Below are 15,849 nucleotides of genomic sequence, written 5' to 3'. Positions count from 1 at the left end.
GGATGTTTTTGTTTGAATAAACTAGTTTGGACAAATAGTACAATTGTATGTTATTTGAACACTAGATGGCATTGTTGTCTGCAAACAATCAAACGGTACACTGATGAACTCAAGTATGTGAGGATACAGCAGATCCTTTTACACAGGTTGCTTTACTAAATCGTTTCATGGTTTGCATGCACTTAAAGTCTTTGTGTTTTGCTTTTTTGGAGTATCTGCATGCAACAAGGAGCATTCGGCATCGTACACTGGACAACAGGAGCGATCAATCATACTGTATTATATGTAAAACCAAATTTGGTAGATGGTGCAAGGAATATATTTCTATGATCATCCTAAATATGGGTTGTAAGTAGTTGAAGTAGGTAGAAACATGGGAAGGGAAATGAATATATAACCTATAGCAAACTGTGGATGACACCATTATGTCATGTGTTGCATGTTTTCAGCAGAAAGTCAACAGGAATCCTTTGCTGTTTGTACTGAAAGACCTCTGAATGTCACTAATCATTAAACCTTAGATACCTCAATACTGCTTGTATTAAAAATGTTTCTATATTTTGCAAGGGAAGGACTAGGTGAGAATGTATTCATTAACTTATATAAGATTGGAGCTGCAGAGTGGAGAGACAGTTTTGGTCTTTGAAGTCGGCCTTTCTCAGAAAAAAAAGATTCCATTTCACAGAGATTGATGTAACCTTGAATGGCTGCATTCTGCCATTCCTTTCAGACAAACAGTCTTTCGGTGTTGTCACAAATGTGTCTTTTATGAAGACATTTTTAAGGAGTGAATTCCTCTAATCGTCGACATGGAGAGAAAGGTACATTTTATTGTCAGTGTTGCATAGCCAGTTATTTGACATCAGCTTTTTTGTAACAGTGCTGTTGTTGAGGTGAGCTCTGCTGTTACCTACGTCACATATGACAGTACATTTAATAAAGTGCATGTTGTCTGTTGTTGTATATATATTATGTCTGACTGGGTTGTGCATCAGTAGCATCACCTGGTGGTCAGAGAGCACAAATGCACCCACACATTTCGTGTTGGGATGTAGGAGGCAGTGTATCCATATCAATGAGATTGAGTCCGTCTTGCAGCTGTATCCTTGAAACCCTGGCTTGCTCCTGTGTGTGTGTGTGTGTTCGTGTCTAATATTATTCCTTCTCCTGTAATAAGCAGAACAAGCAGCTGTGAAGTCCCCCCCACAACCAACCACCCACACTGACACTGGCAGTGGAGAGGTTGGTAGGGTCACTTTGTCCTTGAAAGCTTTGGATGTTTCTGAAGGACAGCATTTCTAGATAAAGACTGCTCACTCTCTCTCTCTCTCTCTCTCTCTCTCTCTCTCTCTCTCTCTCTCTCTCTGTGTGTGTGTGTGTGTGTGTGTGTAGTAGTCTGTGAGGACACATTTTGATTCTTTGTGATGACATGCTGACCTTGTGAGGCTGGTCCTCGCAACCTTAAAGGGCATTTAAAGGTTAGGGTTTAGGTTAGGTTAACAGCTAGACATAGGCGTTTAGTTGTGATGGTTGAGGTAAGGGTAACAAGTTAGGAAATGCATTACAGGGTATCTGCAGGTTTCAGCAAGTCAAATTTAAGACTTTTTAAGACCTTTTTAATGCCACCTTGAATTAACTTTAAGACCAAAAACACTATTAATATAGGCGATAGTGGGGAATACCGCCTTATTCCAATTCAATGATACTCATTCAAGTTTGTCTCGATGTTGTTTGTCAGAACATAAAGTGATATTCAGTGCTCTCTGGTTCAATAGTTGTATGTACAAGTGCAGTTAAGCTGCATGTTTCTGACCAAGTATACAACTACACCTCCTTCTCGAAATCCTGTGAGAAAAAGAAAAAAGAATATAACATTAAATAATAAAATTTAAGACCTTTAAGTAATGTATTTAAGACCAGCATATAACATTTTTAATGAATTTAAGACAATTTAAGACCTTAATTTTAGATACATGAATTTAAGACTTTTTAAGGATGCGCGGACATCCTGCATTATGTTGTCATTAATAGAAGTGTACAATAATGTGTGTGTGTGTGTGTGTGTGTGTGTGTGTGTGTGTGTGTGTGTGTGTGTGTGTGTGAGAGTGTGTGAGAGAGAGTTTTTCACCATATAAAATCTCTTCAAGCCAGGGAACCAATATCAAGCGACTTTATTAAATGATGTGAAAAAACTAGAGATACATTTTGTGAAAAATACATTATGTTATTTACAAACAATAAACAATATTACATCACAGTTATTCCATGCCCTTCTTTTAAACATATGGAAAAACTGAAGGGCACACATGAGGCACGAAAGAGCTGCAGCGGATTAAATGTACGAGAAGATTGTTAATCAGTCACCCGCCCCCCCTGAAATAAGTATAATTCAGATTACAATTACACATTACAGAATTCACTTATATCCCTTATATCCAAGATTCTTCTTCAGTTAATCTCGGATGAGAGGTAAGGGTTAGGGTTAATGTGACGATGACTGAGAACCTTTACTGACGCTGCATTTTTGTCTGTGCCTAATGGAGAACAGTTTAGCTGTTGTAGAGTCACAGATGTGTTAAAATATATTGGCAACACAGTTTATACACAGAAATTAAAGAATTATACATTGTTATCAGGATTTTAAAGTGTGAATATCCTTTTCACAACACGTGGGAGAGGACAAGAGGACCTGGCGTTATCTATTATAATCTGTCAGTATCTCTGTATTACTCCACACACATCCTAGGAACTATTGCCCATAGAAAGACCAGTGGGAGACCACGAAAGAGGTGAGGTGATGACATCTGAGACTGGATGCGCAAACTGGCGGATTGCACGCACAGAGCCAGAAACAGGAAGGAGTGAAAGAGACTGATACTGGAAGCTACCATGGTCCCCGACCCTCAAGCATGAGGATGGGACTAGACTAGACTAGATCTCTGTATTTCCCTGGTGAGAGAAATAGCACCCTACTGCTGATATTACAGCAAAAAAAAAAAATTCTGTGGTGCTTTGAAAGATTGTCAGCTTTCTGGTTTCCCATCGCAACTCAATCCAGTCGTCACTGAGTACAGCACCACACCGCTCTTTGGAGAGGTACATGTCGTCAGCTGACAGGACGTACTCTCCGTCCGGTAGATCTGCGCCCGGGTCTTAAAGATGCCGAAGCGAGCTGCAAGGAGGAAGAAGTCCTGTCTGAAGGTGTGGGTAAAGAAGGCGTACAGGAAGGGGTTTGAGCAGGAATTGATCGGGTAGAAGAGGACCAGCAGGAGTTTGGAATCTGAAATGGTGATTAGAGGGAGCTTGAGGGCAGCTGAGATGGCAAAAAAGGAGATGGGAGCCATGCAGACAAAGTCAGTGAAGATGAGAATGGCCATGCGTTGGGCTACGCTGGTGTCAGCATGGGCTGGCACTGATGAGGGGTTGCGAACGGTCAGATAGATGCTGAAGTAACAGCCACACACAATGAAGAAGGCCAGGATGTTGAGGATGAGGAGAGACACAATGTAGACCTGAGCCCCCAGAGACTCCACGTCCATGGGCAGGCAGATACTCACCTGCAGCATACGTGAAAACACAAGGTGTTAATTGATGCAGGTCATCACAAACCGGACATCACAGATGAGTGAAGCAGCGAATGTGTTGTCTAAAAGCTCACCTTGCTGTAGCTACTGACCCCGACCGTGGGCAGCAAAGCAGCCACAAAAGAGAAGATCCAGCCCACTGTCATGACAATACATGCGTGTCTCAGGCGGATTTTGCAGTCCAGCCGCAGAGCATAAGTGATGGTGTGCCAGCGCTCTAGGGTGATCGCTGTTAACGTGAACACAGATAACTCGCTGGCAAACACCTGTCAAACACACAAACATCTTTTCAGTCAAACTGGTACGGTGATGACCTGCTCTTTCATGTGGAGTACATATGTGTGTGTACTCACCGTTAAGAAGCCCGCTGCATTGCAGCCCGGACCGTTCTGCCAGTCAATAGCATGGTTGTAATACTGGCCTCGAGTGAGTATGTCCACAGTTGCTATGACTACCAGGTAGACACCCATGCAGAGGTCAGCAAAGGCCAAGTGGCACATGAGGAAACGGGGAACAGTGAGTTTGGCGCGGCTGCCTGTCAACACAATGGTGGAAACAGAAATGTGAAGAAAAAGAGTACAAACCAGCACAATCATTGGTATTAAATATAAACCAGTTTTAACATTATGTGAAAAACTGCACTTTTGAACTTGCACAAGGGAGGATATTAATGGAGGCACAAAATGTAAACACTCATGTTTAGTTGCATTAAAAGCAGTACTTGAGAATCCGGCATGAACATACCTAACAACACAAGAAGTACTACTCCGTTTCCAAGCAGCGTGAGGATAGAGATGATCCAGATGAGGATCCGTAGGAAGATGGAGGACATGATATCCTCACAGGGGTTAAACTCGTCTGACAGTGGGCTGCAGGTGATGTCTGTGGCGTTGGAGCAGTGATCTCTGTAGAAATAAATGTTTTCCCGAGCCTCGGGGTGCGAGCACAAGGGATTCCACCTCGATCTGACAAATAACGCACACAGAGTGCAGGTAAACAAACGCTCTTCTCTTTTCTCAACTGTATTTTTTAATTAATTTTGCTTTTTTTTCCCACAATGTGGTTAGCAGGCCTCCTATAGTGGTTATCTGTCAAGGAATACTTTAGGAACACTTCTTGACAGCCTGTACCTGTTCTTGTGCACGTTCTTGAAGGCGCAGCAGTGTGACGGGTATGTTAGGTTGGCCTGGTGCAGTTTGGCGAAGAGCTGCAGAGGAGGAAGCTCTTTGAGGTGGAAGGCAGACTCTGCAAACAACGAATGCAGTTTGCCAAAGATGTTGTGTGGCAGGGAGCTGATGGCTGTCTGAGAGACGTCCCTGCAGATAATAACAATGAGGATTTAGCAGAGGAGGACATGAGATATAGGTGCAGCTCATGGGCACTAAATGTAGTTGATTTTGTTTTACTATGGACAACTATGTATGACTTTATTGTTGTCTGTAAATAGCATATTTACACTAGGGATGCTTGATATCACTTTCCTGCCCAATACTGACATCCTAAATTCGTTACTGGGTGGTGTATCCCCTCCTTCCAAATTTACACCTGTCATTTATAAGCATAAAACTTCCAGTAATCCAAGATACTGGCACCTTCAGAAGTTGATATAATAGAGGAGCTTTGGTTTGTAAGAATACTGCTTCACAATAAATGCAAATACAGCAGGAAGATCAAGCCTAATCACATGTGCAATGATTTAATTCCATCTTATTTGTTTTCAAGCATTTTCTAGATCAGTTATATATATTTAAAATAAATAAATTCATACAGGCATGAATAAATGTGCTTTTAAAAAGAAGCCTCACATTAAACTCTGTTTCTGTGTGATATATAAATAATGTTCCATATATTACAGCAAATACAACATGTTGAGTGTATTCGTTGACAGACTCCAGAAGGTTTAAGAAGTGATGCATAATAATGTTTTATGTCGGCAAAAGAAACACTTGAAAACAGCCTGAAAACAGATTTTTGTCTGAACACACTTCAATGGAAAAAGGTGTCATTTTGTTTGAAGAATGAACAGCACTCTTTGGATTTGAAATGACCTGCTCTCGATTTATTTTTACCCCAAATCTGGCACGTTTCTAAGCCTTTTCTTTTCTTTTTTCATTTGAGTCTTCCCACACACCATGTTGTCTCTTGTTTTCTCCTACACCCTGACTTCAATAAGTGATGATGAGGAGGGTGAATCATGCAGACATGAGTTACTGTTAGATGTCATGCTTACAGTACCACCAACCCACTGGATCCCACAAAGGCATTGGTATTGATGTGAGTAAGTTGTTGGTTTCCTTTCAGGAATCTGAGAGAGGAAAAACGAGAAATTAAATGTTTTCCTTTTTGTAAATCCGCTGATTGTCATTGTGTCTCTGCTTGTGACTCACAGTCGGTGCATCTTTGTACCGTTGAAGGCGCCACTCGCCACCTCCTTGATGCCATTTCTGGTGAGCCGTCTGTCATCAGAGGGAGTAGCCAAATTACAGTCATGTGGCTCCAACACAGAACATTTCCAACTGTAAACGTCTCTGAACTATAAATGCTTCTTTTGCTCACAGTAACTAAAGCTGTATGAAATTCATTATGTAAGACTTCCTTTCCTCTTTTTTCCTTTTATGGGTTTTTATCAGTCTGGACTTCAGAAGCTGTGGGAAAACTATATTTCTTTGATGGAGTCAGTGTTTTTAAGCACAGTTTAAAACTATTCCATTACAAATCAAATTACAATATTACAAAGTCCTGAAATCACTTATTCACTATTAGGTTTGGTTACTTCTGATTTATCAAAATTGGCCGATTTGGTCTCAAAGACTGGTTTAATTGTGTCCATAGAAGTAAATTTAATCTTCAAGAAGTTGTCGCTTCCACCTAATTAGAAATAGTCCACTCCACTTTTTGTATAGATATGAAAGTAGTCTGTCACAAGTCTCACATTTAAAGTTTTAGACACAACAGCATCCACAGTGTAATAATACATTTAAGCAAGTAATTATGCAGCAGAGCTTCTCTGTCTCTATTTTGTTTTGTATATTATAATATTCAATTATTTTGACATAGGCAACATGCTGTGGATGTTAACTTCAGCTATTCAATATTATATTCATTAGTTTACTGTAAAAAAAAAAAATAATATGAAGAAATTCAACTGTATTTATCTTTAAGTAAAATCCCTGTTCAACTGTAAAGAACAGCAGATAAAAAAGGAATATTAAGTAGCTTACAACTGCTCAAGGAAAACTTTATGTTCTACATTTGTTGGTGATACAGCTTTATATTTGCCCAGATATTATTATAGAGCACATGTGTCAAACTTAAGGCCCCGGGGCCAGATGTGGTCTTAAAAATCAGTGTTAAAATAGGTCTATGCACCTTTAAGGCACGTGTTGGCCATAACCTACATTTCCCACAATGCATGGCGATTGCGTTACCCGCAAAGCGACCGCACCGCCACTAGATCGCAGTGTATCGTTGTATATGCATCATGCGATGAGTGAAATTGAATAAGTAATAATAATAAATACAGAAAGTTATTTAGCAATATGTTACGGAGAAGTTACTTTATTTTACATTATATTTGGTTTATTAGATACATTTATTCTGTATGTGGCCCTCAGTGAATATTAGCAGTGGTCGTTGCAGTAGTTGCAAACTTTATTAGCGGGGGTATGAGTGTTACAGAAATGTGATGGGGAAAGGAGACGATGAGGAAAAGACAGAGCTCAGACAGCATTTCAGGGAACAGTCATCACTGTACTGCTTACTTGGAGCTGTGTGAGGGTTGTGTGTTTCTAAAAGTAGCAGAAGAAGAAGAAGAAAATAAAAAGGGGAGAGCTCTTACATCTCTGAGATGGTTTGAGTGCAGAGGCCTCTGAAGGCATTGGCGGGGACTCTTGTTATTTGTCTGTTGTCCTGCAGGTCACTAAGCAGCACAAAGATCAGAAACACATGACACTTATGAGTATACACACTGAAGGTGCAAAATATCAGGCATAAATGCTACGATCCCCTTCCAATCAAATTCCCTTCAAAGGATAACATGGCAGAGAGTTGAAAGACGTATTTTAAGGCAGGTTGGTGGAGAGGAACAGATGGTTTACGTCTCTGATATTCTGGCTTGTGCAGAGTGCACAGTGTGTAGGCTTTAACTGCAGTGTTATATATACTGCATCATAGTGTGACTTCTGGGCATATTTCATTCTTTGTGCATACAGGAGTGTATGTGGGATGTGGGAATCATGTGTGGGTGTATGTCTGAGCATACATCTGTGCATGTATGGGACTTACATCAGAAAGTCGTGGGCTGTGGAGAAGATCTTGGTAAAGTCTGGAAAAATGAAGAGTCCAGTGTTGGTGATGGTCCTGTGACGTGCAAATGAACCACCAAATGTTACTATGTTCACACCACGGCCTCATGAACAACAGATAAAAAATATTAGACAATGCAGCATTCATTTTACAGATAAATAAATAAATAAATAAATAATGACGTGAAAAGACTCAGAAGAGACTTCAGAGAGAAGCTTGGCCGCCAGAGAGGAAGATCGGACGTTTAAAGGGCTCCCTGTTCCAAATAAAATGTCTTTTAAAAACATAAGACACATTCAGTCTCATTCAACGGCACGGTCTGTGAAAAAAACCCAACTGGTTTGAAATGAGATAATAATGAGCTGGATTGTCGCCCCCAAAACTGAGTATATATACTTTTGGAAACACCAATAAACAAATGTTTTTCAGAGGAATGTGTTGACAATATCGTGAGTAAATTATAGAGCTGAAACGATTAATCGATGAATAGATTATTAATCGATTACTAAATTAATCGCCAACTATTGTGATAATCGATAATCGGTTTTAAGCTTTTTTCATCAGTAAAACAGGATTTCTGATTGTTTTAGCTTCTTAAATGTGAATATTTTCTTGGTTTCTTTGCTCCACATAACAAAGAAATCATTAAAACTGAATCATTTTGGTTTGTGGACAAAACAAGACATTCGAGAACATCATAATTTCCAGCTTTGACAAACATGATTAATGTTTTTTAACATTTTCTGACATTTTATGGACCAAACGATTCATCGATTATTGGAGAAAATAATCGGCAGATTCATCGATTAAGAAAATAATCGTTAGTTGCAGCTTTAGTAAATTATCCATACAGATATATTGTTTTTTGTTGTTGTCATTTTTATTCAGCCTGAAATGGCCTCACTACAAGTTTTATAAGCGCTGCTTTTACCCCTTTTGTCTTAAGTCAACTGAATGTATGAAATGATGTTGACAATATTTAGCAACATCAGCTACATTTGAGGTGTACATTAAAAATATTATGTTTTTTTTTGCTGAGGTACTTTAAGGAATGCGTTTTCCTCCACTGTACACTGCTCTATTTAAAGTATGTGTCCTAGTTTTTAGAAGAAAAAAAACCAGGACAAACACAGCAGTAATCGTTATGCTAATGTCAGGGGGGCTTTAGCATTACACTATTTTGAGATGCTACAAAAGATACAAACAATGTATTTTTGCGTTGGAAGACTGTCAGAAATAGGCCTGTCACCCCTAACCCAATTTGAACACAAACAGTTACACACAAAAGCACAAGTTACAAAGATTTCTTGGGCGAGAACTCACAGATACTGTAGATTCACAATATTCCCGAATGCATCTGGATGGATGTAACCTAGGTTTTTTGAATTTGTTATGGTCCTGAGGGAAAAATACAGTCACATACAAATCAATAAACATCATTAATTAAATAATACTTACTTAAATCCTAACCCCTGACCTTAATACTTACATCTCAATGAGTTCTGGGAGATTGAAGAAAGCAAAAGCTCCAATATTTTGCAAAGCCATATTTTCAGAGATTAAGCTAAGAGGGAACAACAACATCAAATATTACAAACATCCAGCTGTCAGGTCTTCATTCACACTTATTCTTTTGATATATTTTGTCTGCCACTGTATGGCGGTGTATCTGCTTTCTCACAGTTCGCAGCATTTCATGTCCCACGGCAGAGACTAAACACACCAGCACGCTGTATAAAACATGTTCACGACGTTCACTTTTGCAAACTGTATACTCACATTTCACTGAGCTTAGGGAGGTTGGCGAAAGCAAACGGGTCGATACTCTGCAGAATGTCGTTCCCCAATATGTGGCTTTAAGGTTGTGGGGAGAGGAGGGTGTTATAATAATATACAGTAAATAGTGATACAGATCAGTATCTGTTCTTTAGTCACAAGCAAAACGGGAGACGTGTCATACAAACACACATGGGAAATGTAGTGTTTACAAATGCAGGTCAAAAGATTCAATGATAAAAGAAGACCAGACAGATGCAACGTGTTATAAAACTGCAGAACACTAAGAAATTGGGAAACTAAAGCAATTATACAAGTCAAATTATGAAAAAACTGTAAAGCTGTAAATAGAGTCTCTGACTGCATGCATGCATATAGAATAATATCTAATTTGTAGATAGATAATTGTTCACAATTAAGTATAAGCACGCCCATTTCAGTAATTTGATATATTATTTAAATACGTCAAAGACTGAGGTAATCTGATTATTCTAGCTTTACTAATGCATGTAACATAATTTTCTTCAGAGAAACAACACCAAATGTGTGCACAGAAATGTGCCCATGAGGCCGGGCCATAGTCCCAAACAAGCCCCCCGCACTTTTCCTCTGTCTGCATGATCCGTATCTTAATTGTTTGGACCTGCTCAGTTCATTATGTTCCACATCAAAGTGTAAACATGAGTGACAGACATGCACACACTCACACTCTCCTGAGGAGCTGCAGGCCGGTGAGCGCGCCCCGGGGAATCACCTTGACCTTTGTGTCCTTCACTACCCTGTTGATGGAGAAACGACGACACAGATGTGTGATCACGGCACAGAAATCCTCAGTCACTGGGGGTCAGTGTTGTTGTGTGTCAGGGGTGCGGGTGAGTTAGTTCCTCACATTCTCAACTTTGCATGTTCATTAATCAATGAGAGAAGTGCACAAGAAGGCCAGGACCTCTTATACACGGAATTCGGGGGGTTTAATCTTATTTTGCATTTGGCGATGGGCTCTGAAATGGCCCTTCGTTGCTGCATACTGTTCTTTAGCCCTGACCTTCAAGCAGAACAGAACAGATGGGAACACACACATTGCCAACTGAAAGTCTTTTGGGAATAGTTGCTACTTTTGACATGAAAAATGTCCTTCTCTCTCTCTCTCTCTCTCTGTCTGTATGTCTCTGATTATGCATATCTGCTGTCTGTTCTGTCTAGGTGTATGTTCGTCCAAAAACTCCAGGCTGTCCACATCTTAATGCTGGCCCCCACTGCTACACCCTCCTCCCCTTCCTGGCCTTGAGATTCCTTCAAAATGCTTTAATGGCAAAAACAACAGGTCAGTGTTTACTCCAAGTGGCAGTCGCACGCACTTGCCTCATTCAGCTTTGTGTCACTGTGTCAAAAACACCTATAACCACCTCTGATCACCACATCTTTGGAGGTTAGAGCTACAGTCTATAGCTGCTGGAAGAAGAAAAGTTGAATATGGATTTCTTAATGCATTCACCTGTTGGTACCTTCATATACATTTAGTCAAAAGTTTGGACACATCTTTCCATTTACTTGAATGAGGAAGTGTGTCCAAACTTTTGACTGGCCGTGTATATCACATGGACCCCAATGTTGTCACTCCCACATTTAAGTGAGAGTAAAGAAGTATAATTTGCAGCACATGAGTCCCTCACAGCTTCACAATGTAACAAATGAAATAAAGAACGTGCTTTTGGACCTTGGATCACACAAGCAACTACAAGTTACAATGTCATAGTTTGTAGTGCTTAAATTATTAATCTTAATATGTGCGCGTCACTTCGGCAGAAGCCTGAAAATCCTCAAACGAGCTTAGAAATGAATAAATGCAACAATTAATACATAAAAAAAACCCAGCAAATCAATGTCATTCAACATCAAATTCACAGCAGATTGAAGGCCAAAGTAGCTCATGTTCTTTGGTTGAAGGATGATTCAAACAAAAATTTTTAAGGAAAGTAAGAATTACACCAACACTCCATGCAAACTTCTACTGTTTTTTTCTTTTGCTGTACAGATGCCAAACAGGAGAGGAAGTTGTGACAAAATAATTTACATTTCAACAAGGAGAAAACTGGGCAGCAGCGGCTCAGCAGGTAAACATCTGCAGTGGCAACAACTTTTTTTTTTTTAAATCTAACATTCAGCGTTTGTGTACTCACAGGTGTTGGATCTTGCTGGACATGTTCGAAGGAATCTCTGTGACCTCGACTCCCAGGCGGTAGGCGATTTTCACAGTTTGTTTAGCCAAGCTGGCCTCAGATCCAGCTTTACTGTCCACTGCTGAAGCTATTGCCCCGTTTGCCACCGCGAGCATTATCATTAACTGTGTCGCCCTCATCATCTGAGCAGTTCAGTCAGCTGTAATCTTAACTTTTCACTTTTCTGATCTTCTTGTTTTCCTGTGCATCAACAGGCATGCATGAAGGCTTTGATGGAACACTCATCAAAGCCCAAACTCCACTGATATGAAAGTTTGTCGGTCTATCCACTCTGGGTTCCACCGCCAGGTCGAAGAGAGAAGATGTGAGAGGTGCTGTAGTGCTTCCTGTCATGCAGTGGTTCATGGTGGGGGCGTGTGAAAAGCTTTATGTGTGTATGCGGAGGTAGGAGGTCTCTCTCTCTCTCTATCTCTATCGCTCTGTGTGTGTTCCTGATTTCACAAAATACAAACTCTAGTCTGCCCAAAATCTGTTTCCACTTCCACAAGCGATCACACTTAAAAACACCCACAAGCACATCGTTTCCTCATCTAATCCTAATTTAGCCAAACTGATTTTGTATTATTTTACTAAGAAAACATTCATATTTAACATAGTTTTGCACCTCAACTGTATAAATACTGTAGGTCATGAGTCACCAATAACAACTTGAATACAAACAAAATTACATAAGCATATTTTGTTTGGCATTATTATTAATAAAATAGACACATTTTTTGATACAATAATTTGAACACTGTAAGGATAGTGAATGCATGTTGTGTGTATCAGTAGCTTGCTGGCTATAATGCCTCAGCAGTTGTTATGGGAATTAATATTCATGCTCGAACAATATGCAAAGCAGTATGGATGATTAATGTTACGTACGCTGACTTTTACGACTAATGTTAGCAGGTGAAATGCAGTCATTGACTGTTTTCAGTTCATTAGCCACATCTTCATTTAGCCATTAACTGTGGCTAGAGGCCAAAGAACGTTTATTACACACATTTGGTCTCGGCAACCTTGTGTTGCATTTCAGAGCTCCATATACTCCAGCTTGAAAGTTTGGATTCATTAATAAATCACATAGATATGAGACTTTTCGAGCTGCGTCTCATATTTCCGTTTAAAGATGAACAGAGTTTGAATGCGACAGGCATCATGTTACCTCCCATATTCCCCGGCACGTAGCCATCTAGCAAGGACATTTGGCAATTCATGTGCACATCCTTGCAAAAGAAAGCAAAATCTTTTCCGACCTCTTTGATTTTCTTACATTTTCAGCTCTGTGTATCTTAAGCTTCTCCTCTCCACACGTTTGCTCTTGCACTGTGTTCGAGGTACAGTGGGAATTTAATGTTCAGAGCTATTTGTGATTTATTCCAAAGCAGGAAGAGAAACGCAGCCTTGAGCTCCTGACATGACCACACGCACACGCACACGCACACACACACACACACACACACACACACACACACACACACACACACACACACACACACACACACACACACACACACACACAGCTATTCTTCTTAGGACTTCTTCTGCATTGACTTCCAGCCTTAACAAAGCATTATCCCCAACATTAACCATAACCTGTTGATGCCTAACCCTATCCCTAACCCTAACCAAACCACAACTCAAGTCTTATCTCTAGCTCCTCAGAAATGAAGGCCTGCCTCATTAGGACCAGGTTTGACAAGGTCAGTGTTTATGCCAGAAAAGCTCATAAAGGGGTAACAAATACACACACACACACACACGCTCCCACAGTTCTGCTTACACACAAAGAAAAAATAGAAACACATGGCAAGTAAGTCAGAAAGATAGGGACAAATGCAGGTGCACAGAGGAGTGGAGATGAAGGACGGAGACAGATCCATGGCGTGTGTGTGTGTGTGTGTGTGTGTGTGTGTGTGTGTGTGTGTGTGTGTGTGTGTGTGTGTGTGTGTGTGTGTGTGTGTGTGTGTGTGTTGATAGACGATATGAATGTGTGGATTAATCTGCGAGCGTGATTGTTCTGCACCTGTGAAGGGGAGATGTGTGCAGAATGCAGAATTATCGAGTGGTTTTTGAGTCTGCAGAATACCAATTACAGACGCTCACGTCACGTGTGAGGGCAACGCACCTTTTACTTATCACATATTTCAATCACCAGTAACTAATAATTGTAACTAATGTGATTTACAGGCTGCACAGTGACTCACCTGTTATGTTTGCGTTATACTGGCGTGGATGTCCCATTCTGACGCTAGGGTTGTCTGGTCCTGTGGTGTGAGTGTTGCAACTTCCTGGTGGCTTTTCCTGATGGTCACCTACAGGGAACAGAGCCATCATCATCATCATCATCATCATCATCAAATGTAGGAGGTGAATGCTGATGTAAGAAGGGATAACCTGGCTCTACTTTACCAAAGATGTAGTCCACAAGCTGTTTATCAAACGAGAGGCTGTGTTGAGCAGAAGCAGCACTTTTAGCAATTTCCACCGTCATCTCTTTAATTTTTCATCCAAACACCGCCAAAGTCAGCACTGCAAACACTGGTGCCGTTATTAAGTCAACTGCCAGGTTTTCTATGATAGACAGATGTTACCTTCATTTATAGATTGATGGAAACATAAAACTGTGAATAGGGAGCACCACATCACATTTTAAGTGATTTATTAATCCCTTAGGTGAATTCTTTCTCTGCATTGAACACTATAACACTTGTGATTTGCACTATAATTTGATATTATTCATCGAGTCATTGTCATTATAATCCGTGCAATAATTCTGTGCCACCGAACTTTTGCATGTTTATTTTCTGCTATATTTTATTGTGCTGCCGATTCTGTTTATATTTTGCTATCAATCTTATTTTATTACTAATTCACATTATGGATACATTAAGGCTACATTTCTTGTGACTGGCATCACTGGAGTTAGTTAAACCGAAGGTTGAAGGAAGCAGAGGTTCATGTTAAAAAAGCTGTGATTTTATTGAACAAAAATGCAAGAGAAGGGGAAAAAAACAAGGTCCCAGATAAATTTAAAAAAGTTTAAAATTCAAAGCAAGGACATTTTGCACTCTCTGCCACAGTCTCTTCCCTTCTTATCACCGTCCTTGGTCCACCCTAATTGGACTGGACCATTGTGAAGGTAAAAGTAGAAAATATCTTTAACTACATCCCTTTTCTTGGCAAGTGTGAGTTGGTTTACCTTTATAGTTTTTACTGTACTTCCTGCAATCTTCCTCAGACGTGTCACGTGATGTTGCTCTGGTTTCCGGTGTTATATCCATTATAATTGGGTGAGGCCAAGAAATAAACAGGTTTCATAGGATAATGGAGGCAGAATAATTGTAACAGAATTAATCCCCATTCTACTATTTAAAAGGGGCGAACACCGCACCGCTGGCGGGCGTAAGACCTTCTCGCCGACAGGGGGTCGCACCGTCACTCCAACCTCGATGGTGGTCACAGCAACGTCATGTGACCCGACTGAGGAAGATTGCAGGAAGTGCAGTCGAAACTGTAAAGGTAAACAAACTTACGCCACTCAAGAAAAGGCATTTAGTTAGAGTATAATTATGTGAGCTAGTAAGTATATACTTTGGCAAGTGTCAAAAAATTTCACTAGGAGAATAAACATGATTTGTGTGTAGTAAATAACACACCCCTCTTATCAGCCTCACTCCGAGGTCAGCTAACGCTAACCACACACAGGTGGCTTCACTGAGCCTAATTACGCTACTTAGCATCTTTAGGCTAGGCTACTTAGCTAAACTTCACAGTTGTTGTTTTATTTTAAAATATTTGTCCCTTTGTCACCTGAAAAAGCCAATGCCAAATGGTATTACATTGAAAACAAATAAACAATGCTGTATATTAATATATTGTGATATTAATATAACACAAACAAAATAATTAATTCCAGCAAACGGCAACTGAGGCTAGCGAACTAACTGGCCTTTTCA

At 40.1% G+C, this 15,849-nt stretch overlaps 1 protein-coding gene across 1 annotated transcript; it reads right to left on the bottom strand.

Moving 5' to 3' along the window:
* Positions 1-1,824: 1,824 nt before the first annotated feature.
* On the bottom strand, positions 1,825-12,000 carry fshr (follicle stimulating hormone receptor; the record flags this gene model as incomplete). The annotated part of the gene is made up of 15 exons (XM_083903669.1): positions 1,825-1,845; positions 3,066-3,557; positions 3,659-3,850; positions 3,938-4,119; positions 4,329-4,549; positions 4,715-4,900; positions 5,815-5,889; positions 5,972-6,040; positions 7,423-7,503; positions 7,869-7,943; positions 9,213-9,287; positions 9,379-9,453; positions 9,669-9,743; positions 10,373-10,444; positions 11,846-12,000. The coding sequence occupies 15 exons, from the start codon at positions 11,998-12,000 to the stop codon at positions 1,825-1,827; spliced, it is 2,046 nt and encodes a 681-aa protein (XP_083759795.1).
* Between the last annotated feature and the right edge of the window lie 3,849 nt (positions 12,001-15,849).

This window comes from Microchirus variegatus (genome assembly GCF_963457635.1).
Source record: "Microchirus variegatus genome assembly, chromosome: 17".
Classification (NCBI taxonomy): Eukaryota; Metazoa; Chordata; class Actinopteri; order Pleuronectiformes; family Soleidae; genus Microchirus; species Microchirus variegatus.
Note: the sequence above shows the minus strand (reverse complement) of the source record. Positions and strands in the feature narration are given on the sequence as shown.